At 54.3% G+C, this 26387-nt stretch overlaps 11 protein-coding genes across 11 annotated transcripts; 4 read left to right on the forward strand and 7 right to left on the reverse strand.

Moving 5' to 3' along the window:
- Positions 1–1233: 1233 nt before the first annotated feature.
- PG986_012825 (uncharacterized protein) lies at positions 1234–2115 on the forward strand (the record flags this gene model as incomplete). Its single annotated transcript, XM_066849047.1, has 1 exon — positions 1234–2115. One exon carries the CDS (start codon positions 1234–1236, stop codon positions 2113–2115), a length of 882 nt encoding a protein of 293 aa, XP_066695743.1.
- Positions 2116–3541: 1426 nt separating this feature from the next.
- PG986_012826 (uncharacterized protein) lies at positions 3542–4573 on the forward strand (the record flags this gene model as incomplete). The annotated part of the gene is made up of 1 exon (XM_066849048.1): positions 3542–4573. The coding sequence occupies one exon, from the start codon at positions 3542–3544 to the stop codon at positions 4571–4573; it is 1032 nt and encodes a 343-aa protein (XP_066695744.1).
- A 928-nt stretch (positions 4574–5501) lies between these two features.
- On the reverse strand, positions 5502–6038 carry PG986_012827 (uncharacterized protein; the record flags this gene model as incomplete). The annotated part of the gene is made up of 1 exon (XM_066849049.1): positions 5502–6038. One exon carries the CDS (start codon positions 6036–6038, stop codon positions 5502–5504), a length of 537 nt encoding a protein of 178 aa, XP_066695745.1.
- Positions 6039–7245: 1207 nt separating this feature from the next.
- On the reverse strand, positions 7246–8253 carry PG986_012828 (uncharacterized protein; the record flags this gene model as incomplete). The annotated part of the gene is made up of 1 exon (XM_066849050.1): positions 7246–8253. One exon carries the CDS (start codon positions 8251–8253, stop codon positions 7246–7248), a length of 1008 nt encoding a protein of 335 aa, XP_066695746.1.
- A 624-nt stretch (positions 8254–8877) lies between these two features.
- On the reverse strand, positions 8878–9516 carry PG986_012829 (uncharacterized protein; the record flags this gene model as incomplete). The annotated part of the gene is made up of 1 exon (XM_066849051.1): positions 8878–9516. One exon carries the CDS (start codon positions 9514–9516, stop codon positions 8878–8880), a length of 639 nt encoding a protein of 212 aa, XP_066695747.1.
- Positions 9517–10525: 1009 nt separating this feature from the next.
- Positions 10526–11789, forward strand: PG986_012830 (isopenicillin-N n-acyltransferase; the record flags this gene model as incomplete). The annotated part of the gene is made up of 2 exons (XM_066849052.1): positions 10526–10561; positions 10623–11789. 2 exons carry the CDS (start codon positions 10526–10528, stop codon positions 11787–11789), a joined length of 1203 nt encoding a protein of 400 aa, XP_066695748.1.
- A 414-nt stretch (positions 11790–12203) lies between these two features.
- Positions 12204–15133, reverse strand: PG986_012831 (uncharacterized protein; the record flags this gene model as incomplete). The annotated part of the gene is given in 3 exon segments (XM_066849053.1): positions 12204–13292; positions 13338–14725; positions 14737–15133. The coding sequence occupies 3 exon segments, from the start codon at positions 15131–15133 to the stop codon at positions 12204–12206; spliced, it is 2874 nt and encodes a 957-aa protein (XP_066695749.1).
- A 700-nt stretch (positions 15134–15833) lies between these two features.
- On the reverse strand, positions 15834–16736 carry PG986_012832 (aminodeoxychorismate lyase; the record flags this gene model as incomplete). Its single annotated transcript, XM_066849054.1, has 2 exons — positions 15834–15957; positions 16012–16736. The coding sequence occupies 2 exons, from the start codon at positions 16734–16736 to the stop codon at positions 15834–15836; spliced, it is 849 nt and encodes a 282-aa protein (XP_066695750.1).
- Positions 16737–17623: 887 nt separating this feature from the next.
- PG986_012833 (TOM (translocase of outer membrane) complex component) lies at positions 17624–19630 on the forward strand (the record flags this gene model as incomplete). Its single annotated transcript, XM_066849055.1, has 3 exons — positions 17624–17812; positions 17883–19332; positions 19389–19630. The coding sequence occupies 3 exons, from the start codon at positions 17624–17626 to the stop codon at positions 19628–19630; spliced, it is 1881 nt and encodes a 626-aa protein (XP_066695751.1).
- Positions 19631–21014: 1384 nt separating this feature from the next.
- PG986_012834 (uncharacterized protein) lies at positions 21015–22399 on the reverse strand (the record flags this gene model as incomplete). The annotated part of the gene is made up of 2 exons (XM_066849056.1): positions 21015–21770; positions 21830–22399. The coding sequence occupies 2 exons, from the start codon at positions 22397–22399 to the stop codon at positions 21015–21017; spliced, it is 1326 nt and encodes a 441-aa protein (XP_066695752.1).
- Positions 22400–23909: 1510 nt separating this feature from the next.
- Positions 23910–25746, reverse strand: PG986_012835 (amidase; the record flags this gene model as incomplete). The annotated part of the gene is made up of 4 exons (XM_066849057.1): positions 23910–24431; positions 24491–24735; positions 24815–25449; positions 25688–25746. The coding sequence occupies 4 exons, from the start codon at positions 25744–25746 to the stop codon at positions 23910–23912; spliced, it is 1461 nt and encodes a 486-aa protein (XP_066695753.1).
- Positions 25747–26387: the final 641 nt, after the last annotated feature.

The following is a 26387-nucleotide window of genomic DNA, read 5'->3' on the forward strand; positions in this document are numbered from 1 at the left end:
TCTTTAAATTATTAGCTCACTAGTAATCCGGTAATCTAATCGTAGTATTTAGCTTACTTATTAAAATAGTAAACTATACCCCTGGGCTTACGGTGGCTCACGGTGATCCATAATAAGCCATCACGTAACGAAGTGGTCCGTACGTCTTTTACTAGTATTCCCGTTTATTGCTTTTAATTACGGGGCTTCTAAAATCGCTGTGCCTTTTTTTTAGCCGCATAAATGGCCAGGTCGTAATATAAAGGTAAAAAGTTAAAAGGCCTTATACTTCTCTTTTTTTAAAGGTTAACCCTTAAATTAATTGCAAAAAGTGCCCCTATTAACGTTATAATCTTTAGCCGCACGGTTAATACTTCCGCCGGCTAGTATAGCCTAAACCGCTTATATAATGCGTGCTTTTTTAATTATATTAGTAATAATAAAAAAAAGAAAAAAAGAAGAAAAAATTAGTTTACTTTAATTAGCAGACGAGTGAGATTTAACCCCTTTATATACTGTTATTATTACTCAGGGGCTCTAAAATTATCTGAAATCAGGAGGGGTTAATCAGAGGGGGGCAGCCAGTAGGGGTTGCATCTTAGATATTGGTTTTTAGACCTTTATATAACCATCCAGGGATGAGAAAAGAACTGTGTCCCTTTTGCAACTATCAAAGAATGTGATCTGGCCCGTTCTTTTTTGGGGGATGTGGTGTCCAAGCCTTTGCACTAGACAAAAAGAAGACAGTGTAATAAGTGACCATTAACCCCCTATGTCCACTGATGCCTGTTACATAACTCCTGCTCTTAGGATTCTTGGCCGTTATAAATGTCGCATACTCGGGTTACTGGTGCTTGCTTCCATGAATGGAAAATGAAGACAAGATGTTCCTGTCCTGTCTGAAGTAGGTGTCAGGGAGACTGACCAACATAGATGTAAATTATCTAACCCCTATTTGTGTAAAACGCATCGCAAACAAGTGGTTCTACATTAAATGGATAAATGTGCTTCGGTCTTCACAACTTCAAAATTGAATGCTTCTATATGGACCTGGACTATACTAGATATGTCACATTGTGTTGATATGCATCGTCTGGTCCCATAATGAGTGGCACTAGCCCTTTGGTCAGAGAGGTCTTCAAGCCTGTTATCAGCGACTTTTTCTTTTCGTTTCTTTCTTTCTTCTCCAATATATAAACCCATTCCAACACCATAATACCCGTCCTTCCCTCACATCTCCTTGTCGTCGAGCAGATGTATTACCATAAGCTGCAGGATCTGTTGGACAGCCTCAAGGAGATTGCATATCCCTTGAATGCCCCACAGAAGGTTCGCACAGTTCCGATGCGGGTGTTGGCAGTGGGGCCCCTGAGATCAGGCACAGATTCCTTGCGCGCAGCTCTCGCCAAACTCGGCTACCAACATGTATACCACGGATACGACATCGCCCTGAGCCCCGAGGACGACAAGGGCTGGTGGAAGCTCTACAGGAAGAAATGGCGAGGCCGCGGGACCGACCAAAGTGTCGATGGCAATAGCAAGCACAATCCCCCTTCGAGACCTCTGACTGCCGAGGACTTCGACGCCGTCATCGGCCACTGCGCCGCGGTATTCGCCCATGACCTCATCCGCGCCTACCCGGACGCCAAGGTCATCCTCAACGTGCGCCGCGACCGCGCGGCGTGGCACCGCAGCGTGCAGGACACGATCCTGCAGCACCTGCAGGGGGACTGGCGGATGTGGCTCCGGAGCTTCTTCTGCGTCGAGCTGTTCTGGCTCGAGGAGAACCTGCTGCGCTGCCTGTGGCCAGCCTTCTGCCGCAGCGGCGACTTCGCGCACACGGGCCGCTGGGCCCTCGAGGAGCACTGCGCCATGGTCCGCGGCAGCGTCCGCGACCCGGACCGCGACTTGCTTGAGTGGGCTGTGGAGGACGGGTGGGCGCCGTTGTGCCGGTTCTTGGAGAAGCCGGTCCCGGAGGAGCCGTTTCCTAATGGGAACTCGTCGGAGGAGTTCAAGGCGAGGATTGAGGAACTGTATGCCGAGTTCAACCGAAGGGCTGACCGGAATATGGCAATCACCATCGGGGCCATTGTCTTGCTGGGCTCATTTGTGTGGATGTTCTTCAGAGCTAGATAAGACCGAGGCTGGTACGACTGAACCATCCTTTGAAGTCCAGAGCATCCGATAGCAAACTTATTACATATTTGCCCTGCTCGTATGTGTCGCATAAAATAAAGAGAGCACAAAGTCCTTCAACTTATTTTGTTCCACATTCTGCTTCTAGAGCTTCCAACTTTTACCTTTAGTCTTCCTCACCTCTTCCGGCTACTGATCCCAAGTTTTATATAGGCCACGCTAGTCGTGATGATTCGCTCCTAGTTGGAAAACTGACCTGGGGGTTGATCTAGCCATAGCTAAGACTTTTCCTGTCGAGTTGTATCGTTAACTCAACCTCAACGGGCCAAAGAAACAAAATCCTATCTGGTGATGTCTTTTCCTAAAGTATAACTACCTCTCGCCGCTTGAATCGTACTATACGAGACGGGCATCTCAACTCCACCGAGATGCATACTTGTGTACCTCCACTATCTCACTGCCAAGCCTTGGACAGCCTAGCTGATTGCTTTAGCTCCGCCAGCCAAATGTCCTCATTTGCTACAAAAGCATGCATCTGGCCACTCTCACCATCTTTTCTTAATCCCTCATCGATTTCTGTTGGGCAACTAACGCCGCCAGGATGGTTCGCTACGTCTACCAAAACTTGCCTGCCCCGGACACCATACGGATCATCGGCTTACAGCCATTGGAAGCGTGTTCGGACGTCCGCATCACGCTGACAGTCCATCCCGTCTCATCCTCGCCAACATTCGAGGCGCTCTCCTACGTCTGGGGCACGGCCGGCCGTGACCAGACTATACAATGTGAGGGGTCTGATTTGGTCGTGACATCGAACCTCCTTGACGCCCTCCAGAACCTCAGGCTGGCCAAAACGGCCCGGTACTTGTGGCTTGATGCCATCTGTATCAAACCAGGACGACGTCCAGGAGCGATCGTACCAAGTCACCTTGATGAAGACCATCTACTCGACAGCAGCCGATGTGGTAGTCTGGCTGGGCCCAAGTCGGCCGCTCACTCCGCGAGCTTGGGAGGCTATGCGCGCCATGGATTATTACGAGGCACGTCTACTCGGTATGCGCGTCAAAGGTCCCGAGCCCGGGTATCCCGCAGGTATAAAGGACGTGTGGGGCGAGGTGGCTCGCCTGCTGGACAGTTCGTGGTTCACGAGGTCGTGGGTCGTTCAGGAGGCAGCATGCGCGAAACGGCTGACCTTGCGTTGCGGACGCTTCGAAATGGACTGGCGCACGATCCGGATGACTTGCTACTGCCTCCGAGAAAAACGCGGTATGCATACTATGAGCCCCCCTTTCTTTTTCGCGACTTCCGGGAGTCGGTCTTACACCGCAGCCCGGGTCATGAATGAATGTCCTCACCACAAAAACGCTAATACCACGAGTCAACAGGCCCCACGTATTATGAATTTGATTTGTATCATATCAACAACATGGCCTTACTGCTAGAAATCCTCCAGCCTGTGGAGAACTGGACAGGTGGCCTTGGGACACTATTACCGAGCACGCGACACCTGCACGCAACAGACCCTCGTGATAAGGTATACGCCTTTCTCAGCTTTTCTCGCAGTGTCGATGAGCGAGAGACACCGAGAAACAACGCAGGAACTCAATGGTCTGATGACATGGTCCGGCTCATGTGTGAGGGGAAAGCCATCATTGTTCCGGACTACGCCATCGACGTCGAATTAGTGCATTCCGTCACGGCCAAGCGGATCATGCACGAGTGTAGGAACCTGGGCATGCTGTGCCACGTTCAACGAAAGCCCATGTCAAGTTCATTGCCTCCCTGGGCTCCCGACTGGCGCGAACCAGCCACCATCAGGATCCTTGGGGAAATGAGGCCCAAGCAAGGGCCGTTCTTTATCAGCCCCCAGTTTCCCTCGAGCCATCTCGTTCTCGATTTGGGAACGAATTTGCGTTCCCTCAAAGTGTACGGCATCTGTTTCGATACAATCGGTGAAGTCCGCTCCGATCTCCGGCTGGCGGATGTATACCCGCCAGGAGTACCGGGCTGGGTATTTCCTCAAGGCCGCGGAATGTCTACGTTCTTTAAGGATGTGGTTGATTTCATGATCAAAGGTCAGTCGCCAGCGAGAGGCCAGGATAATAGTCCAACGCCGGGGAGCCTACATCAGGACTTTGTCGAATGGGCCACGGATTGGTTCGGGCCAAAGTGGACGAGTCACTGGTTAATGCGGCGGTATCTGGATCTCCAAACGGCCGGGCTCTCACTAAACCTGGGCGATTTCGACCCCGGACACCCGGTCTGGCACTATTTCATGAACGAGACCGCGCCCGACATATTTCGAGGCGAGATGAAAGCACAATGTCTGGGAGCCGGGCCTAATGGCACTGATAGCAAGATCACGTTCGAGTATCTGGTACTTGCCGAAAAGATCAAGTTCGGACGGGCCATGTTCCGCACAGCGAAGCTCGGTACGCTCGGGCTCTGTCCGGAGTAGGCGCAGCCGGGAGACATCATTTGCTATCTGCGAGGTGGTATCATGCCGATGGCTCTACGTCCAAGAGGCGAGGAGTTTATTTTGATAGGAGAATGCTATGTCCATGAGAGGATGTATGAGACATTCCAGGGGGTGGATGATATCCGCTCCTTCACTCTAGTGTAGCCACGCGGAAGGCCAACCTGGGTTGTACCCCTTTGACAGGAACTAGACTAGGTGCTGGCGACTAGGGCACACAACTGCTAGGAAACCTTGCCATCTAAACACCACCAGCGGGCCCGTAATCCTCCAGCCATCGCTCTCCGTTTGAGCGGCAATACTGACGGCCATGGACGCAGTAGAAGTAGCCGTTTATGTTACGGGCGTTAGGGGACCACATAACAACGGGTCACTGGCTCGCCGTCCGGCACAAGTGTACTGTACATCCTGTACCGTATACGCTGTCTGGCCCTGTCTCTTCCGCATGGAGAAGGAATCTTCTCCGTTAGTCTGGCACTGGTAGTCGTTGCCAGTCTCGACCGAACGCTCAACGCTGAAACCGGCATTGATCTACTGCCAGGCCGTCGCGCTGGCTGAGAACCCCCCTGCCCATGATGTACCTTGGCCATATCCAATGGTGCATGTGTCTCGTGTCCCGCATTGGAAACTATCCTGCGTCAGTCAGATATCAGCTTTTCTATTCACATAGAGGGAACCTGCAGCAATGGCTGCATGGCATATTTCTTACGTTAATTTGAACGTTTAGCGGGTTCTGGTGCGGGTTTCCATCGCCCACGCGTTCCGTCACACTCATGTGAGAGCCGCAGATCTGACGTTCCTCAAGCTCAGATGCAGTTGTAACATTGAATAGTTCGAGGGAGTTCATTTGCGTCGCTGGGACAGAAGCATTGCTCTCTAGGCCGGCGCGAATATAAAGAGACATCCATGGTTAGAATTTTGCAAGAGGCAGCAGTCCCTCTTGCAAAAGGAGAGACAAAGGAGATAATAAAAGAAAGTTCAGGTAACAGCTTAAATTATCGAGATCCGGGGTCGAGACGGGAAAACACTGATCGATGTCTCGCTTGTTCAAAGAGCGCAGCTTCCGCGATGTTGGCAAAGTGATGTGGCAGTTAACAAGAGCTTCAACCTGGCTGTGAATCCTGCCACAAGAGATACCGCCCGATTTGTCAGGCTCACCGTGGACCAAGTATGATCGATCACCGATGGTAACATTGCCAGCGCCGTTCAGGTCTACCTCAAAGGAGATGGGGTGAGACTGGAACGCTCCTGTGGCAAGAACTTTGGAGCAGGAGTGTCCAACAAGGGCTGATCGTTCATTGTTCCAGGCTGAGATGGACACCTCGTTGGTGTCCTTGATCAGCTGGAGAGTGACCTGGTGCTCTTCGTTGCTGGCCGCCTGTTCTACTTCAAGGAGAGGGCTTGCGACTGCCGCTGCAGTGAAAAGAACTATATGTAGACCCTTCATGATGAAGCTTCGGATGAGGTGCATATAAAACAAAGGTGCTGACGAAAGCTGCAATTGGTTGGAGGTAACTTGAGAGAAGGAAGTTGAGTTTCTGCTGATGAGGGAGTACTATTTCCAGCAGATATACACGAGACCGCTAGCCTCTTATACTTGTTCTTCGGCCAGCGTCAAGCTGACGATGGCCTCGTTACCATGGATTCCAGCTTTCTGGCCATGTAGATGAGCTGTTGCCTAGTTCCCCTTATCCAGAAGGCGAGTCTTCTTCTCGCGAACATCCAACAGACATGTCCAAATTTTGATGGTATAGCTTGTTGTCGAGGGTGGTCCTTTTCCGACTTGGCTGTCGGAGAGCCCCCGCTTACAATCTTAGATCTTACCCCTATGGCCACGCCAACCGGGAACGATGCGTCTGTGGCGCACACCTTTCGTATCTCGATATATCACCAACGTCGGAACTCTAAAGATAGATGGGCTTGCGTGACCGGTCGAGGACCCTTGGTGGAACAGGGTGCGGCACAGTCAAGGTGCGGCACAGTCACGCCGGCGGGGGAGCTGGCGGTTTGCACCGCTATCTCCCCCCGCACAGTGGATGGAGACTTGAAGGCCTAGATTCCTAGCAGAAGAAAGCGAAAGCAAGGGTGATGATGGATGGGTTGTGGTGAAGGTGAGAGGAAGTCCAGAGTCGCTCGTGGTGGGGTCCCAACAGCTCGGTGCGGGCCTCATGTGGAGGACGAAGCAGCGTCCAGACCCTGCGTCCAGACCCTGCGTGCATTCGCTTTTGGCAATATCCCCTAGCTGGCGATAGCGCCCATCCAAGATCGGTTATTCCCTGGGCAGCACAAAACCTTATATAAGTATATTACACCATGTGCGAGAACAATCTATACTTCTCTTGGCTGGCTTCTGTTTTCCAAACTTGTCCGACTCTTTCCTTCCAACATTCGTCAACCTCGAGCATCTGAAGATGTCATCTCCGTTCCATATCAACGCCACGTGCCCCTCCCTCGAAGCGCTCCCCGACGCTTGGAACATTGCCGGCCTTCCTCTCAACATCACCACCTACTTCACACCGGCCCAAGACGCCTGGTACCAGCCCATGACCGCATGCTGCAGCCCCAACCCCGTTGGCCTTGCCGACGGCTAACGTTTCGCCCTGGGTGTCGCGTTCGACCCTGGTATTAATACTGAAAGTACATTCCGGGTTACACTACGCCTGCCTGCTCCACCGACCCGTCTCCAAATGTAGCAAATACTCCCCCTCAAAGTCAACAATATCCCCTTGCTTCTCATCACCCTCCACGTAAACCTGGGACCCAAACGACCTTCGCTTCTTTCCCCACACCCGGATCGCCGTCCCATCCTCCACGACGCAGGCACAGTGCCGACTGATCCAGCCCGGCTTCTCCCCCGACGTCTCCACCGGGTGCATGGAGAAGTCCCGCGTGTCTAAGCGGTACACGGGCGTCTCGCCCGGGCGCCGCTGGTCCGGGTATCCCATGCAGCCGATAACGTAAATGTCGGACGTGCCCGGAACCAGCGTCGCGGTGTGGGAGTCGGTGGGCGGGAACACGTCCCGCGGGTAGCAGTAGACCACGAAGGCGTTGGCATCGGAGAGGGCTGTGGTATTCGCGTCGTACACGCACACGTCGTTGTAGACGTGGAAGTCCGGGTCGTAATAGTCGTCGTACTCGCCGCCGATGAAGACGAGGCGGCCGTCAGGGAGCTGTGTCATGGTCTGACCGAAGCGCTTCGTAAAGGTCCATGTCGGCAAACGACGAGGACACGTGCACGAGACCTGCTCCTGATCCTCGGCCCCCTCCTTCTCGGTTGAATTGCCGGGTTCTGGCTTCCAGAAGTCGTCTACGTCGTTGTAGTTGGGGAACTTGTGCGACTCCTGAAGAATGACGTATGCGCCATACGGATCCACTTGTGCGGCGAACATAGCGGACCAGAAGGGAACGTCCACGATTTCAGGGTTGGACTTCCCGAAACGGGGAGCGTGGCCATCTGCGTATTCTTGCTCTGTCAGGTTCTTCAGAGGTTCAAGATCTATTCGCTCCAGTATGGAATCGGGCATTTCCAAGACGATCGTGTCTTCGGGATCGTATGGCCCGTCAGAGTATGTAGAGCCTTCGTGATCAGATGATTCCTCGGAAGTGATCGAGTCTTTGTCCTCGGATGCATTGCTCCGGGTATCTTCAATTGGGGGCGTCATGTTCCGGGAGATTAATAGAGGCCAGGCACTATGAATACAAGTAAAGGTAATGAGTTTGGCTAATTCGTGAGTTATTCTCGAGGTGATGTAGCCTTTTAAGGCCGAGGAGTCGTTATTGGGATTCGGATGCGTGCAGGTGGGCGGTGCTGATGATGTAGCTGCCTGGAATCTCCATTTTGGGCGGGCTGACTCACCGGCAAACAAGACCCAAATATGATCGACGAAAGGGTCTGGAATTCACTTCGGCTTCAATCCAACTCTACGGTTTCTTTCGATTGTCAATTATATCAGTTTCATAATTAGAAAAGCAGAAGAGACCGAGGCGAGTGAGCTATCATCTCCAAGGTAGAGAAGAGACGCCACCAAATCCCCTCCCCGCGCCCAACCCCAAACAACACGCTTCCAGCGTAAAACCAATGGTAAGCTGCGTCTCGGTACCGCCCCAAAATGCCATCACGACGACCCCATAGCTTGACTCGACGTAGCTAAGTACATATAGTAATAAGGATTGTACTACAACATTAGTAATTAATCCACACATGGTTTGAAATAGAAACTCCTTGGGCGCCGATCCCATGTGAGAGAGCCTCTTGGGTGGAGGCAGACCGCCACTCAAGGCGAACCTCAGCCATAAACAACCCGTTGCCGTAATCGCAAGCCAAGAACCACAGCCGCTGTCGCGCCACCCAACCAAGCTCCGAATAGCGACGCGCCTGCTATCACGATGGTGTCGAACGGGTAACTACTCGTGCTTATGATGCTGGTACCGCCGCGGGAAAGATCGGTGAAGCAGGGACAGTAGGCGTTGCCAAGCCCCTCGCCTGCCACCACGCTCGCGAGCGCGGTGTCTGGGAGGAACAGGGTACCCGGAGGTAGCTGAGACGGCTGGGTAGGCGCCGAGACCGGGGCTGCTGATGATGGCGGTAGTGGGGGTGGTGGAGGCGGGGGTATCGGCGCAACGGGCGGCGGCGGTAGAGCCGGAGGAGGAGGTGGTGGTGGTGATCCTGGTGGAGGAGATGGTGGTAGTGGCGGCGGCGGCGGCACTCCCTGTGGAGGAGGAGGTGGGGGAGGCACGGGTTCCTGTTGCCGTGAAACCACTTGTCTCATTGCCGTTACCGCCCCATCTGACGGAGTACCACACGACATCGACCCTCTGCACACGCCGGTTATCTTGCCGCTGGTTGACTCTGTGCCATCTTGCAATGCTAGCGCTAGGCAGGATGGTAGGAAAGAGAGTACAGCAACAAGTAGAAGGTTCTTCATCGTTGCCTTCCTCGTTCGTGTCGCAAGCTCTCAATGCTAGTTGGTGGAGGATGTAGGGCCCTGTTCAAGTAAATCTTGAAGTAAGTAACATCATAGGAACAGTTTCTGAGGGCGAGCCCCCTAAATAGAGTCGAGACAAAGTGGGACTTCTTCTATATAAAGGGGAAGATTCAGCGAACTTGGCAGCACATCAATTGCCGAAGAATCAATATTTGTCTGTAGCTTGCGACCTCCGAGACGCTACTTGAAACGTTGCTGCAAGCCATTTGAAATCGAAACCAGTCCTCACGATGCGGCAACTCATTTCCTGAAACCGCCATAGCGGACGATATCAGGGACACTTCAGACCCGTCGTTCGATATATAGATGAGTCCGGCGGCTGGAGTTGTAGGAGGTTCCCAGAGAGTTTGTAGGTAGGGGTTGAAGTGTAGTTGGATTATACTTTCAACCAATGGGCCCGAACCGTTTTGAAACATACTTAGGCTGCCCATCTTCGGACGAGTCGCGCAGCTCGCCCGCCGTCGTCTGTGAAGCTAAACCCTTACCCGTATTTGAGACCTCAAAAGTCGAAGTGAATAACAGTGAACTGACAGCTTTGACAGAGTCGGCAGTCAGTCTCGACTCCTGTCACTTCTTTCACGGCCGTCCTAGATGAGAGGGAAAGGGGGCCTAGACTTGTCCGCCATCGACACTCCGCGAACCTTAGACCACCTCATCGGAACCCAGAATATTGTCCGAGGTAGACAAATGGCCAGATCGACAGAACATTGTCGAGACTGGGGTGTCGTTTGTGATCCTGCTATTCGCGATGCGGAGAAAGGGCGGGGTTTCGGAGCACCGCATGATACCTGCATCTCCAAAGCCGATAAGCACTCAGACTCATCACTGAGTTAAACCTGTTGGTTAAACGTGGAACTCCAGAGAACCATACATCACCATCTTCCATAGTCCCAAGTCTACAGCAATCTTGCCGCCGTTGATCCCGCCAGCACGCAAGCAGCACAATACGATGCTCGAGATTCATTGCTCCGGGACCCCTCACGAGGTACGTAGGACACTCCGATGTGAAGTCTTGGCCCTCGGACCCCAACTAACACGTAAAACAGATCGGGCTACAACAAGGTAAACAAGCCCGCACCCAAGTCCTGGGCTCCCTCGCCTTCTACCGGCAGCTGTTCCAGGAAACGTGCGGCCTGGACTGGCCCGCCGTCCAAGCCGAAGCGGAACGCTACGTCGCGCCGCTCACCCGCCTCGCCCCGAGGCACCTCGACGAGATCCGCGGCATCGCCGAGGGCAGCGGCGTCGACTTCCTCGATATCCTGGCCCTGAACGTGCGGACCGAGATCAATTTCGGTCTCTTCACCGATGCCCCCGCCACCGGCGGCACCGCCGCCATCAGTAAGATGCCAGAGACTGACGGCTGCACCAGTCTGAGTTGGTTCAGTGGCGACCACAAGGATGGTCCAGCGTCATCGCCAAAAAGTCCCTTCTCCTACCTAGCCCAAAACTGGGATTGGATGCCCGCCCAGCGCGCCAACATCGTAATCCTCCGCATCGACAACACCACCTCACCAAACAACCACCCCCTCCCCCTCCCCAAAATCGCCACCGTAACCGAAGCCGGCCTCCTCGCCAAAGCCGGCCTCAACTCCCACGGCGTCGGCGTCTGCCTCAACGCCCTCCGCTGCCGCGGCGTCGACCGCACCCGCCTCCCGATCCACCTCGCCCTGCGCCGCGCCCTCGAGTGCCCCTCGCGCGCCGACGCCACCCGAACCCTGCGCGAGTCCGGCCTCGCGGGCTGCGGCCACATCCTCGTCGCCGACGCGGCCACGGGCGGCGCCGGGCTCGAGTGCACGAGCCGCTGGGTCCGCGAGCTCGGCATGGACGGGGACGGGCGGGTGCACCACACGAACCACCTGCTGCTCCTGAACCGCGAACTGGATGGGACCGACTTCGAGGACTCCGCGTGGCTGGCCGGCTCGCCGCCGCGGCTGGCGCGGGTGAAGGAGCTCACGGCGGGTGTTATGGCGGCCGGAAAGGGGGGCCAGGAGGAAGAGGGGTCAGAGGAGGCGCCGCGGCCGAGTACGCAGTCGCTGTTCGAGCTTCTCAAGGATGAGCAGGGCTACCCGGCGTCGATCAACCGGCGGCAGAACCTGCCGCGTGTGAAGACAGAGACCCTGTTCACTATCGTTATGGACTTGGCGGCGAGGCGCGCTCAGGTCACGTTCGGGAGGCCGACGGAGTTTACTGAGAAAACGCTGTTGTCATTCTAAGCATCGATAGTAATAGTATACAGTATGAGAGCCCCCTCAAGCCCATGTCGCTGAACTGGCCGTTCTCCAGCGGGTTGTTTACCCCTTGAAAGTTTCCCGCTGTGTATCAATCATAGCAAGGTAGACGGTAGTCTTTCCACTAGTAATGTAATAATGACTAATCGGTAATTCAATCTTCTTGGTCAAATTCTAGCCATGTCTCTTTCTTTTTGGCCATTTCTCCTCCTTCAAAGACCAGAAGCTCACTAATGTGCACACGCTTTTTGCACGGACTCGCCTGTTGCTGGGGGCCGTGTCGCTGATGGTTGTGTCACTGATGATCGTGTCATCATCGGTCGTGTCAGCGGTGCTCGTGTCAAGGGTGCTCGTGTCAAGGGTGCTTGTGGTGGTACCGCGCTCTAGGCCCAAGTCTCTCTAGTTGTTGGACGACTCGAGGGACGTCACGACCGCCTGGGGCGGCCAACGTCCAGGATCTCGGAACCAGCACTCGAATTGATGCGCGCCAGAGCCCACTTCGATGCCTGGGGCGTCATCCGGCGCATTAGCATCCGGGAGTTTGACGACCGCCGTCGCGTTGGGTGGGACGATGACGTCCATCTTGAACTTCGTGCGGAGTGTGCCGGTTTCATGATCCTTTACGTCACGCTCCAGTTCCCATCTGCACTCTACCGGCCCACAGCCGCCTTTGTACGAGGTTTTACACCAGTCCACGTCGCCGCCAGGCTGGGGTTGGATTCGAATCTTCCTCCAGCCCACCACATTCTCGTCAAGCCCCAGTTCTTCGTCGCTGGGCTCCCGTCCTGTCCCTGTTGCGGCCGGCGTCGGGGTCACGTAAGGTGATAAGCCGCCCATGACGGAATAAAGCCAGGTCGCTATGCTGCCGAGGGCATAGTGATTGAAGCTAGTCATCGTACCAGGGTTGATGCTGCCATCGGGAAGCATGCTGTCCCATCGTTCCCATATGGTTGTCGCGCCTTTTGTCACAGGATATAGCATCGAGGGGCAATCTTTGTTCAATAGAAGTCCGTAAGCTGTTTGCAATGCGGTATCCTGTTGTTGAAATTCAACCCCTGGCATCCTTATCGCAGATCCTGGAACAGAAGTAAGGGCTGGCAGCACGGCGGGGGTGCCCGCAAAGCCCGTGTTCACCTTGAACTTCGCAGTCCGCACCAATCGAATCAGTCTCGATACCGCAGTCGCGCGGCCGTGGTGGTTCGAGTCGTGATGCAGACCAAAGACCAGGGCCAGGGCCAACGAGGTCTGCGTGTCGCCCGCGACAAGTCCTATGGAAGTCATGTATTTCGCTCGGAATGCCTTGACAAGCCTTTGGGCTTCTTCCTGGTACCATTTGGAAACGTCATCTGGTTCGTTCAACACCTTGGAAATGCGATACATGACGCGTGTGACATGGACAAGGTATGCATCCGCGACAAGAGTTCCATCTGTCCTCGCAGCACCAGGGTCATCTGGCGGCGCAGCAGGGTCAAGCCAGTCTCCCAGTTGCTAGATTTGAGGGTGCCAGAGTCGATCACTGCCTCGTAAAATTACCCCCTCTACATATTTCCGCATGCAATACCAGCAAAATTCCAGTGCGGTCTTGTCACCTGAGTATAGATAGATTGTCCAAGGAAGCAGCACCACGGTGTCGTCCCACACTGCCTGCGGGCGAGGGGTTATAGTCTTGGTCATGGTGAGCACGTCCGGTGCCACGAATGGGACGACCCAGTTGGAGGTTTCTTGATCGAGGGTTAAGTCAATTAGCCAGTTCGACAGCATTCCTGCGCAATCGAAGAGAAATGAAGCTGTAGGGGCAAAGACTTGGATGTCTCCGGTCCACCCAAGCCGCTCATCACGCTGAGGACAGTCGGTGGGGACGCTGAGGAAGTTCGACAGAACGGACCACTCGACATTCTTGTGGAGGCGTTCGAGATCCGGGTTGGAGCATTCAAAAGAACCCAGGGGTTCTATAGCAGAGCATAGAACATGAGCAGATATGGAGTCCGGTGTAACTGGTTCCAAAGTGTCATCAAGCGACCACCCTGTAAGCTCGACATATCGAAACCCATGGAAAGTGAACAATGGGCTCCAAGATCCCAGTGGCCTTGGCGACCGAAAGGTAATGGTATCGGTCGCCCTGGCGCTTCGGAGCGGTCGAGTGCCGAGTTCACCGTCCTCGAGCACTTCAGCGTGGCGGATGATGACGGTCTGCCCTTTATCTCGTTTCAAATTCTTGATGTTAATGCGCCCGACAAAGTTCTGGCCGAAGTCTACGAGGGTCTTTCCTGATGGCGACGTGAAAATATTCTTCGGCTGGACGGTTCTATGAATGTGGACCGGTGGGCAGGGTGTTGCAATAAGCGCTGCCTCAGGAAAAGGGTCGATTGTTTTCACGGGCTCCCAAGGTAAGTTGGCGTCTATCCAAGTCTGATCACAGACTTCATAGTGCTCGCCATCGTAAATGCTGCTTGAAATCGTGGTGGACTTTCTCCAAATCCACTTTTTGTCGCTGCAAACAAGAAGCTTGGGTGCAAGGTCATCCTCAGCAGGGTATATTTCGAGTTGGGCCAAGGCTCCAATCTCCTTTCCGTAGATGCATGTTCGACCTTTTTCGCCCCAGAGCAATCGCCCAGCGTACCATCCTTCGACGACGTGGATGTCTATTGCGTTTGTACCCTCGATTAGCAAATCCTTGACATCAAAGACTTGGTATTGTAGGCGTTTGTTATACGACGTCCAACCCGGTGCCATACATTCGTTTCCAACCCTGCGGCGGTTGACGTACGCCTCATACACACCCAGGGCCGTGATATACAACCTTGCCCGACCGGGCTTTGCAGGCAGGTCGACATCACGGCCCAACCATATAGGACGGAACTTTTCAATTTTCTGGTCTTCCCCCGTATCGCTGTACTCGTTGCACTGGTAATGAATTGCGCCTGCCAATCACGCCCGTCTAGCAGCGCAGCCTCGACGAGGATCCAATCCGACCATTCTGTCCATGCTGGTTGTATTTTGGATAATGCGGTTTTGAGGCCGGTCAGCGGATCGGGGAAGCTTCCGCCTTTGGCGCGGACTCGAAGATGAGTTCTCTCGCGGGAAACGAGCGGGTCATCTGGCCATGGAACGAAGATGTTGTTGCGACTGTCGACAGTGAAGCTCAAAACATCCGGATGGTTCGATCTGCTATGCCGCACTTGGATCTCGTAGGATACCTGCAGCCAGTTCTTCGGTGGCTTTTTGGAATCTTCGCCGCGATATCCCCACGAGATACGGGGTGATGGGTGAGGGATGCCAAGGCCGGTCGGGTGGTGTTCGATGCGAACGTTTTCGATGAGGGGCTGCATGATGCTATCTCTTGTGATGTCTTCGACTTATACACTGAAAGAATATTCGGGGATGTATTCGAGAAACCGATGGAATCAATGCCTTCAGACAGCAGTTCGGTCAGGTAGGAAGTTATTGAAGGAATGCCCGATCTCCTGTGGTTGATCTTGTTGGACGAAGGTGAGGTTCAATGGTGGATATTCCATAGCATGCGCGCGTTTATTCAACTGGGGGTTTGGTATAATTATAGACGGATGGCGTTGAGCTCGGTTCCAGACATCTGAAGTTGGAGCAAGTGAGGAAGGGCCCTGTCAGTTTTATAACCTTGAACCTGGACTTTCGACCCAGATCGAATCTAGGGACTAACACGTTTGGTTTTGGTTTCCTTTCTTGGACCTCCGTTGCCCGCTGACACTGGGGAGGCACTGATTGGCTTTTGGCCACAGGTGATAGGAGGATATTTCAAGTACCAAGACATCGTCCAACTTGAGGATGGAGTCTGTGTAGGGGATCGAATGTAGCCCAACACGTAACCTGAGCTTTACGAGTCTTGTCGGTGTCAATATGCAATGACTGTTTGCATCTTGCGAGGCCGCAGCATGGGAAAACCTCACAGACTTGACTACGAAAGACATGGGGTATATGTCCTGCCGCAGGTCTGATTAGAAGACCCCTTCTGTTCGTGCGAAATGGTACAACCACCTCTATGAAGACCTACCATCACTTCAAGGATTCTGGTAGTTTGACACGCCCTGGCATGAAACCTCGGGCACCATTGCTAAGCCAACACTCTTCTCCATCCACAAGATCATTCGCAAGAGTAGCCTCCTCAATAGCCAATCCCCTAGCAAACGGTTAGAGAGCAAGAATATGATTATGAGCCAAGGACAAGGCATACCTTTCTAAGGCCCACCTCCTGGAGGTGCCGTTGTTCCCTCCGCTCCCCTCGCCTTGGACGAAGTTCCTGGGGACAGGGGGCGTCACCCATTTCCCGCCCCGCCAGAAATACGGAGTGGTTAGGCTGGCCTCCATGACTTGGCCATTGGTAGCGTTGACGAGGAGAACCTCTCTCATGTCGGTTGGTCGGAGCTCGACACGGTTCCGTGCGTCATCGTACACGCGGCGTTCCGTAGTCTTGAAGTGAGTGTACTCACTGCTCTCTGTGGACTTGCCGTCAACAAGAACCTGCCACTCGGCGCCCCTGGTGGCTACCTTCTCGCCGTGATCAAAGCGGTCGCCCTGAACATCTGTGACAAGGAGGCCAGGCAAAGCAGTAGGGAATAGATTCTGGAGAGGCACATTGTTTATTGGTGCAGCCTCGTGAGCGAGTTGGCCGTCACGGCCCAGCGTTACCTTGACTCGGTGCGGGACATGGCTAAAGGAACTGGCAGCAGTGTCCAGGTATTCCTCGAGCCTCCTCAAGCCCTCCTCGCCTGAGATGAGTTTGACAGCAGCTTCCCAGCGAAAATGGGTGGCAGCTTGCAGCATCCGGTCCCTGTGGTAGTCCAATATGTAGAAAGGAGATGGCCTCTGGTTCCAGCCCAGGTTGGTGAACCCCTGTTCAGGTACAGCTAGAAGGGCCGGGTCATAGCGCAAAGTGGTGAAGAGTTTGAATTCGTCCATCTCAAGTCTCGAGATGCTGGGAGAAGAATACGAGAGGCTCAGCTGAGATGAGTCAAGCATGACACCAATTGGAAAACTGTCATCTCATGGACTTGTGGCATTATTTACTATGAGATATGCATTGATCTCACTTACAAGGGACGAAGACTGATGGGCAAATAGTGCATCCGTGCATTACTCGAGTGGTTGTTTTCACGGCTTCGGGGCGGTTGAACCCCCCACCCGGCAGTATCGGCGGGGCGCTGATTGGACGGCAAGGGCTGAGCAGGCTCGCCAGTTGGTCGTATGATGGCATACTTCCGATCGTAGGCCTGTGTCGAATCTTTTTTAGTGTGCCTTGCAGGGAGCCGCCCACTAAAAGCTTGGTGTGAAAAGTGGTCTGAGTGGCTGGAAAGTGGAGGCAAGAGCGCAAAACAGCCCAAAACCGACTGAACAGCCAGCTGGAGCTGAGGGCAGGCAGGCAGGAAAAGGTGGACAGCAAGGGAAAGAGCTCCTCCCGCCCATGACAGCACCTCCAAGGAAATGTCACGCTAATAATTTTTCGTGTTCAATGCTTTTAATGCTCCTGCAAAACGCCATCATCGACCAGAGTAACTGCTCGACACTACCGCCGGCGCTGCCAACTTGATCCGGACTGCCTCTGCCTCGAATCCAAAACACTGAGCCCGACTCCAAGCCAAAAGCAAAGCAGCCAATTCCTTCCAATTCCTTCCATCCAATTATCCTCGACCCGACCCCCCGCGGCCTCCACTCTCGACGCCCACACATCTGTTATCGCAACCCAAAGAGGGCACCTCACTCTCCGACTTCCCCCAGTCTATATACTTGACATCGTTGCCTTGACCATCGACGTCCACCTCAGCACCTAGTTTTTCTACTTCAAGACCATGTCTGGCGCATCCGCTGCCCCCGTGCCGCCTCCGGGCACTCCAATTGCTGTCCCCATCGCCGAGCATTCAGTATGGGAGCGCATCACCAGCTGGGCCTCGGAGAACAAGACGCTCGTCTACACAATCGCAGGTGCCACTCTTGTTGTGACGAGTGCCGGTGTTGTCTACTATCTCAGCAATGATTCTGTGAGTTGCCTCGTGCCCGCATCAACCGGTCGCTCTCGGCCAGACCAAGCCCAACTAACTATATCCAAAGAAGCCCAAGTCGACACAACCCAAGCTGTCCAAGAAGGAGCGTCGGAAAAGAAAGGAGCAGGAGCGCCAAGCCGATCCCGAGAAGAAGTCTGACTCCCAACCTGCCGATACATCTTCCAAGCAAGCTAAGCCGGCAACTGTCGAAAGCGCCGACGAGCTGCCCGTTATCACAGAAGAGTCCGTCCAGAGCTTGACCGCTGAACAGCGCAAGGACTACGCACAACAGCTCAAGGCCTCGGGCAACAAAGCCTACGGCGGCAAGGACTACAACAAGGCCATCGAGCTATACTCCCAGGCTATCCTTTGCAAGCCCGACCCAATCTTCTACTCCAACCGCGCCGCCTGCTACAACGCTCTGAGCATCTGGGACAAGGTTGTCGAGGACACCACGGCCGCCATCAACCTGGATCCGGACTACGTCAAGGCCCTGAACCGACGTGCTAACGCCTACGAGCACCTCGAGTCATACAGCGACGCCCTGCTTGATTTCACCGCCAGTTGCATCATTGACGAGTTCAAGAATGAGTCGAGTGCCAACGCCGTCGAGCGGCTCTTGAAGAAGGTTGCCGAGCAGAAGGCCGAGGAAATCATCAAGTCCAAGAACCCGTCAAAGCTGCCCAGCCCCACCTTTGTCTCCAACTACATTCAGAGCTTCCGTGTCAAGGACCGCCCGGTCGGCTTGGAAGATACTGATGAGTTGTCGCCCGACAGCGGCAAGGGCCAGCTGCAGATTGGTTTGAGGGCTATGGAGAGGAAGACGCACGAGGGTTACGAGGAGGCCGCCATTGCCTTCGAGAAGGCTTTGGAGCTTGGCGATCTGGCGCCTTACGAGGCCCTCGCCTACAATCTGCGTGGTACTTTCAGAACTCTGCGCGGACTTACAGCGGAGGCATTGGCCGACATGGACAAGAGCATTGAGCTTGACCCGTCCATGACACAGAGCTATGTCAAGCGTGCCAGCATGCATCTTGAGCAGGGTGCTCGGGACAAGGCCACGGAGGATTTGGACAAGGCGGTTCAGCAGAATGACCAAGATCCGGACATCTACTACCACCGCGCCCAACTCCTATTCATCCACAGCGAATTCCAGGAAGCTGCCAAGGACTACCAGAAGTCGATCGATCTTGACCCCGCGTTCATCTTCTCCCACATTCAGCTCGGTGTGACTCAGTACAAGATGGGCTCCATAGCCTCTTCGATGGCCACCTTCCGCCGATGCATTAAGAACTTCGAAAAGGTGCCAGATGTGTACAACTACTATGGCGAGCTGCTCCTCGACCAAGGCAAGCATGACGAAGCCATCCAGAAGTTCGACACCGCCATGGAGATGGAGAAGCAAACCAAGCCGATGGCCATGAATGTGCTGCCCCTCATTAACAAGGCCCTGGCCCTCTTCCAACAGAAGTCCGAGTTCACCGAGGCCGAGAAGCTCTGCGAAAAGGCTCTGATTAGTAAGTCGTTCCCCTTAAACCTGTCCATCTTTCATTCCACTAACCCGGCTCACTAGTTGATCCTGAGTGTGACATCGCTGTCGCGACCATGGCCCAGCTCCTTCTGCAGCAAGGCAAGGTCACCGATGCCCTGAAGTATTTCGAGCGTGCTGCCGAGCTGGCCAGAACCCCCGGCGAGATCGTTAACGCGCTGTCATATGCGGAAGCTACCCGAACTCAATTACAAGTCCAGGAGAAGTACCCTCAACTGGCATCAAAGCTACAGGGCATGGGCGGCCCTGGCTTCCCTGGCCGTTAAGCTCTTTTCGAGAGGAGCGGCGTGTGCAGCCAGGCGCCGGTGCATGAGGCGCGTATTTTGATACCAGATTATGAGCTCTTTCCACGATTCTAGTCACGATGATTCTGGATTCGGCTTGGACTCGTTGCCTAGGAGCAGTGTAGTAGTGTATGTATATTTTTTTGTCAGGAAGCAGGCGCATGAGGTTTGCTTTTGCCACCCCGTTTGTAAGGCAAATTGCTTGTTGTTTTCTCCTGGCGTTAGCCACCGCGCAAGTCGACTGTCAACGTCATGTAGCTACGAAAAAAAAAGAGCGTGGGGAAAAGGGACAAACCGGCTCGGGAGCGGGTTTATGAGGTATATGCTGTGGACATTCGGCTTGAACCGCCAAATATGATGATGGCTGATGCGCCAGGAGAAAAAGAAGCACAGTACAAAAAGACCAAGAGAAATGAAGAAGACGAAGATGAAGATGAAGAAGCAAGAAAGGAGAAAGCAAAGCAAACATTTGGGGGGCGGTCCATATACCCAAACCTACCCCCAGAAAGTACGAAAATTTCCCCTTTGACTGTATTGTATATAACCAAAAAGCCCACCACCCACACACCATACTGTACGTAATCCACGTCCATCCTACTCCACTCTATAACTTTTTTATGCCATCCAATCCAGCCCTTGTGCAGCCACTGTAGCTGTAGTTCCGGTACGATATTTATGGAAACTATGATATGGTGTGTACCCCCCCCAGTGATGTGTGTGATATGTTGACGGTCGATAGTTGATCTATTTGATCTGATAGATCGATCAAAGCACGGCTTGTGGGTCAGGAGGGGACTGGTCCCGGAATGACATTGAGTTTCTCTTACTCTCATTCGTGGATAACATCTTCACCGTCTGTCTACGCTGTTAGCAAGAGATCCATATATTTAACAGCACGTGTTGTGAGACGCAGGGGACACCGTCATCCTTCCCACTGCATATCTTGAATCGCCGACATATAATAGATAGAGAATGAAGGACGTAACAGTAGAGGTTATCATTATGAGGTATCATAGGATCGAAAACAGACTCTTGCAATGCTATCGACAAAAAAAACCCACAATCATGACCCAAGCTCAGCTACACCGCTCTACCATGTGCCCTCTGCCCCTTGAACACGGGGAACACCCGTCTACAGAGCTTTTATGCCCCTACCAAGGGGATCGTTTCATGTAGTCTCATTTCACCCCCTGGTCGTCCTTACCCAGAGGCCCTGGGCAAACGTGAAGATGAGACATGTCCAAAGTAAAAAGTCCCGGCCACCAGTATCCATGGCGTGCTTGCCTGTTCTCGTACGAAAGAAAGCAGCATCGCCCTAAGTGTTTACTAGTCGGGGGACGACTGGACCCAGAGATTCGCGTTTGCTCTACGCCGCCCTCGCGCCAGCGCCCGTAGTGGCAGTTGCAGTTGCGGCCTCCGCCGCCATAATGGAACTCCCCACGCTGCTCCTCGCCGTCTTGGCGTCCATGCTCGCGCGGCTCATCTGCTTGGCCATGCTGACGCCCGTGCCTTTGCGGGTCCGGAGGGCATTCTCGTACCGCTTGGCGGCATTGAGCTTGGGGACGCCCCCGCCGTCGAGCCCGAGCACCTCCATGAGCTCGGGTATCTCGACGTGGTCACGCGTCGTGCGCATGCGGTGGCACCAGGTGACCTTCTTCTCCTCGCTCTTCTCGTCGTCGATTGGCAGAGTCTTCTCGTCCAGGTCGATCGTCTTCTCCTCGTCCGAGGGGGTCGGGATGGGCGAGTCCAGAGACAGGGACGCGGGCTCGAACAGGAACTCGCCGCCTACCTGGCGTTGGTCGCCCATCTTGAGGACCAGGCCCGACTTGACCTGCTTCAGCCCCTGTACGATGCCGGACATGACAGTCTGGGCCACTGATTTGTGCTGCATGTACGCCGGTCGTTCGCCCATGGCCAAAGTCCGAACCATGCCAAGTTCGTTATAGAGAACCTTGGTGGGATCGGCATAGACGGGGAAAGGACAGTTGGTTTCCGAGATATATGTGTTGATGAGCTCCGGCGCACCACAGCCGATTACGGCAATGAAGGTTGGCACCGGCAATGCCAGAAGAGCCTCTGGCGTGATGGAAGCGGATAGCTGGCGCAGATACTCCTGGCAGTTCTGTCCGCGATAGATATTAGCTTCAGTTACCCTGTTGGTGCGGGCGATTAGTGACTTACACCGCAAAAGAAGTGGCGCACGAATATGATCAGCACGCGGCGTGCTACATTGGGGCCCGAGTACAGACTCTTGAAGGTATGCGATTTGCGGCTGGCGTCTAGCACTGTATGGTTCTCCAGCTTTTTCAAGGTCGCCTGAGCAGGAAGATCATTGTTGGTCTGCACCTCGCCCTGAAAATCGGGCGGGTTGATGTCGTCATCTTTGAGATTTATTGGTTTTACCGAGAGATCGCCAGCGGGAGCAGTTGCCCCATTTGTTCCGTTCGTACTTGTTGTCGGTGCTGCTGTTGAAGCCGCGGTAGGACCCGTGGCAGTGGGTGCAGCAGCGTGGGTCGTGGTGGTCGGTGATGACGCCTCAACGGGTGCCTTGACGGTGGTGTCTGACGGCGCGGGGTTGACAGCGCCATCGGCATGGGCAGGTGCGATCTGCTCGGACGGTTGAGGGATCGGCTGTGTCGTGTGGTCTTCTGTTGTTGCGGTTGGCTCGATTTTGGTGGCGTCGGTGTTACCAGCTTTAGGGTCGAGTGCGCCGGCGGCTTCTTTTGCCTGTGGCTCGGTTGTTGAAGACATGTTTGGGAACCTTTTCTAGGGTGGTCGGTCGAAGGAGCAGAGAGATAGAGTAATTGTAGAAAGGAAGGATCTAGCTGGCGGAAGGGCAGTATTCGAGGTATGCAGACGGCGATGTCGCAAGGATAGTTTGCTGGGGTTGGGGTATCTAAATATGAAACCGAGACAAGATGAATGCGGTTGAAATGGCCGTGTTTCTAGGCCGGGTGGGTATGCTGGGAAATACCGTGGTGTTTGCTTAGGTATGGTTGGCGGTGGAAAGAAGAAGAGAAAGAAGAAAAAAACAGATCAAGTACCAGTGATGGACAGACACGGAAGACCTCAGGCGCTTTGTTGCGATGCGCAGGGAGGACCGAAAATCAGGAATCAGGAATCTTGCAGCAGAGGAATCTCGCCATGCAGTGCGCACTGCACACCACCATGCACCATGCACCATGCACCATGCACCATGCCTTGGCCAGCATCGGCTTTCAAAGCCACAGCCAGACAGAGAGACAGCCAGACAGAGAGACAGCCAGACAGCGGCAGTCTGGACAGTCTAGACAACCTACCCTTGCTGGGCAACGACGCAAGCTTGCGGCATGGTATCAGGATGCCGCATCCAGGGGGGCCTTTCTGGGGGGTTGGACTGGTCGGTTGAGCTAGCGGGAGGGAACCCGAACGGGGGGTGATTACTGATGGGCACATTGGCACACCACATCGTCGCAGGGATCATACTGTATGGAGGTACAGGTAGACCAGATGGGGCCCGTCAACTCGGTTATCGTCTGGTGGGTGGATGCTGACCTGAGCCAGTCTGAAGCCGACAAAGCCACTGACGTTACGAAACGTTTCCACGACCGCCCAGCCGGCGGATGTTGCGATTGCCACGGGCGAACTTCCAATTCGTGGAAGCGTTGGTTCATTTAGCTGCTCTCGGAAACAGGGCAAGGACGTTAGTAGCGGAGGTCCAAAGTCTGTTTTCCCCTCGAAAGGGCCATGTGCCACGTGTTTCAGCAGCGTATGAGGTCATCCCCGCCAGCCCAACCCAACTTCGATGAGAGTCCCCCACAATCTTGGCCCTCCCACTTCCCGCCGGCAAAAAGAGGGCCAGGAGTCAAGTGAATGATACCCTCCGCGACAAGGATGAACCGGTCTTTACACTGACGAATCGACACACTTGTATTAGATGTTGTAAATCCTCCCGGTAAAAACTTCCTTTTAAAGAATACCGTTTTGGTGTATTGCTCGTTCAAACATCAGCGGCCATATCTCTAATGAGAACTGTCACGAGAGAGAATCGTCTTTTCCATCCATCATTCTCAACTCGAGAAAGACGTGTGAAATCCACCGCTTGGATACTAATGAGCATGCCCCCAATAACTAGCCATCCAGAATACTATCTTAAAACACTTGATCGTGCACCTCAACAGTAGAATGCGTGCCAGCGCCCGAGCATATCGCCCCCAATCCACATGCAGCCCCTCAAGACCCCTCCAGGTGAGCCCCCTGCCCCTGAGCAGCCCGTAGGAGATCAACCCATCTCCCCGCCCGGGTCGCGGATCGGCCAGCCCGCCCCCGCCGTCGTCGGCGTCACGATAAGCATGCCCGGGTGCCGCTCCCGCCAGAGCCAGGCGAGGTGCTGCATGAGGACTTGACGCAGTTTCTGCGCCAAGATGTAATCGCCCGCGCCCGTCTCGCGGCCCAGCGCCAGCATGATCCGGACGGCGGGCGAGGCGCGCGTTGCTTCCGGGAGGGCGGTCGCGGTGTGCGACAGCACCGTGAGGGCGTGCGCCGTTTCCCCCTCTACGAGGAACCGGATCTCGATGGGCACGACGGCGTAGCCCTTGTTCTTGACCAGCCAGCCGATCATGCTGCGGCACAGGTCCTGCACCGCGGGCTCGGCGCGGTCGAACCACGCTTCCGGTACGCCGAGACCCTGGGCATACGGGTGGTGGTGGTCGCGGTGGCGGTGGCAACCAGGCCGTCGGACGGAAGCGAGAGCATGTCGCGCAAGCTCGGGGCAGGCGGGAACGCCGATGCGGGATGCGGCTCGCTGATCACAGAGTATACCGTGGCAAGGGAGCCCATGTCGACAGCGATTGGCCCGTTCACTTCGCAGGTGCTGTTCTGGTTCACGCCCGGAAGATAGGACAGGCGGCCATGGCTCGGCTTGAGTCCGTACACGGAGCAGAAGGATGCCGGAATTCGAATGCTCCCGCCGCCATCGGTGCCAAGTGTAATGGGAACCAGTCCAACAGCCACCGCATAGGCTGAGCCGGAGGAGCTTCCGCCCGTGTAATATGCTTTGTTATACGGATTTCGGGGCGTCCCGTATGTGGTATTGATACCAGATGTGTCTGCGAGGAAAACGTCTTAGGAAGCCATCTGCTTTGGCGAAACGACGGCCATGGTGTAGGGACGTAACAAACCACTTACCCGCTGCGAATTCATGCATATTGAGCTTCCCCACGATGATCGCCCCCGCGTCCTGGAGCTTCTGGACACACGAGCTGGTGTACGTTTCGTCGCCTTCGCGCCTGGTGAAGTCGTGTGCCGAACCCAGTGTCGTCACGTAGCCTTCGACATCGTACTGATCCTTGACCGCGGCCGGGACGCCGTCCAATGGACCAAGTGACCGCTTGTTCCGGTACCGCAACGTGGAAGCCTCGGCGGCCTGGAGAGCCAAATCCACTTTGACATCGATCCAGGCCGTCGAATGGATGCCCGGTGGCGAGATGTCGCGCCGGATCAGCGGAAGGAGGGCTTTGACGACGGCCAACGGGGTCAGTTTCCCAGTGAGGTACGCTTTGCGAAACTGCGCGACTGAGCAATGGGTGAGTATCGGGTCCAGTGTACAGTCCTCTTCGTTCGTGGCGTCGCTGCTGCCGGTAGAAGCTGGATCTGCCGCCGCTGTCTCTTCGGGCCTGGAAGGAAGTCCGGGTACGTCGTGCGGATACACGGTAGGCACGAATCGAGGTTCCACGGCCACGATATGCGTCCGGATGCGACGCAGCGACCCGAAACCAGCATTGTGCCAGACGCTGCGCCTCAAGAAACTAACACGTTCGACCCTAGATTGGCGGACCGTGCCATTAGATACTGTCGAGTAATAACAAGCGATACGAATATTTACTTACAAATATGCCAAAATGAGTAGACAAATACCGTATACCCTTTGACTTTTTCTCTCGACTCCTCGATAAGGGACTGGGGGCCTGTATCTCCCTCTCTCCGTTAGACAGATAATGGCTAGCGAGCTTAACGGCGTAGAAATAGGGGCTAAGCGCTGGATATGTCTGGAATGCTTACCCTTGAATAGGTCGAGGGTACGACTCGCCATAATCGAATTCTTTGGTCGAAGAAGCCATTTTGCGGCCGTACTATACTTGAAAAAGGGGGCGACGTGCGGGGGGGTGTTGTTGCTCAGCAGGCAAGTAAGGAACCAAGTAGGCAATCCCTAATGGATGAAAACAACTGCTACTTGGTCCTCTGGGTTAGGAATCGACTTGGAAGACGACAAACACAATCGGGGCTTTCACATGGAAGCAGTTGGCATGAAAATACGAAAAAGATGAAGGTAGTACGCTTGGTTAAAGGGCCAACCCATACTCCAGGTGTGCTGGATGCCTTGCTATTTTACCGCCTTTATAAATCAAGATGCATGCAAGGGGTAGTGATAGGTGCTGCGCCATCCATCCCTCTGGTTTTGCCTACAGCCTTCATTTGGAGTGCATTTTCTTATGCAGGGTCTCAAAATCGGTATTTGCCCAATTGAGTAGCACGACTTCGGATCTACAGTATTCCTCTAACATGGATATAATATCAAGCATAATTCACTAGTCTTAGGGGGGGGCAAAAAAGCCGAGATTCATATTATGCAAATGAGTGTGTATTAACGAATGTCTGTCAAGGCAACAAGTGCCTACTGCTCTTCGCTGGTGAACGACCAAATCAACTGTGTGAAGGCCAGAAGTAAAAAGGGGCATTGGACCCTTCTGAGTCATCATGC

This window comes from Apiospora aurea (assembly GCF_038362705.1).
Source record: "Apiospora aurea strain CBS 24483 chromosome Unknown utg000008l_segment0_segment0, whole genome shotgun sequence".
NCBI classification, from domain to species: Eukaryota; Fungi; Ascomycota; class Sordariomycetes; order Amphisphaeriales; family Apiosporaceae; genus Apiospora; species Apiospora aurea.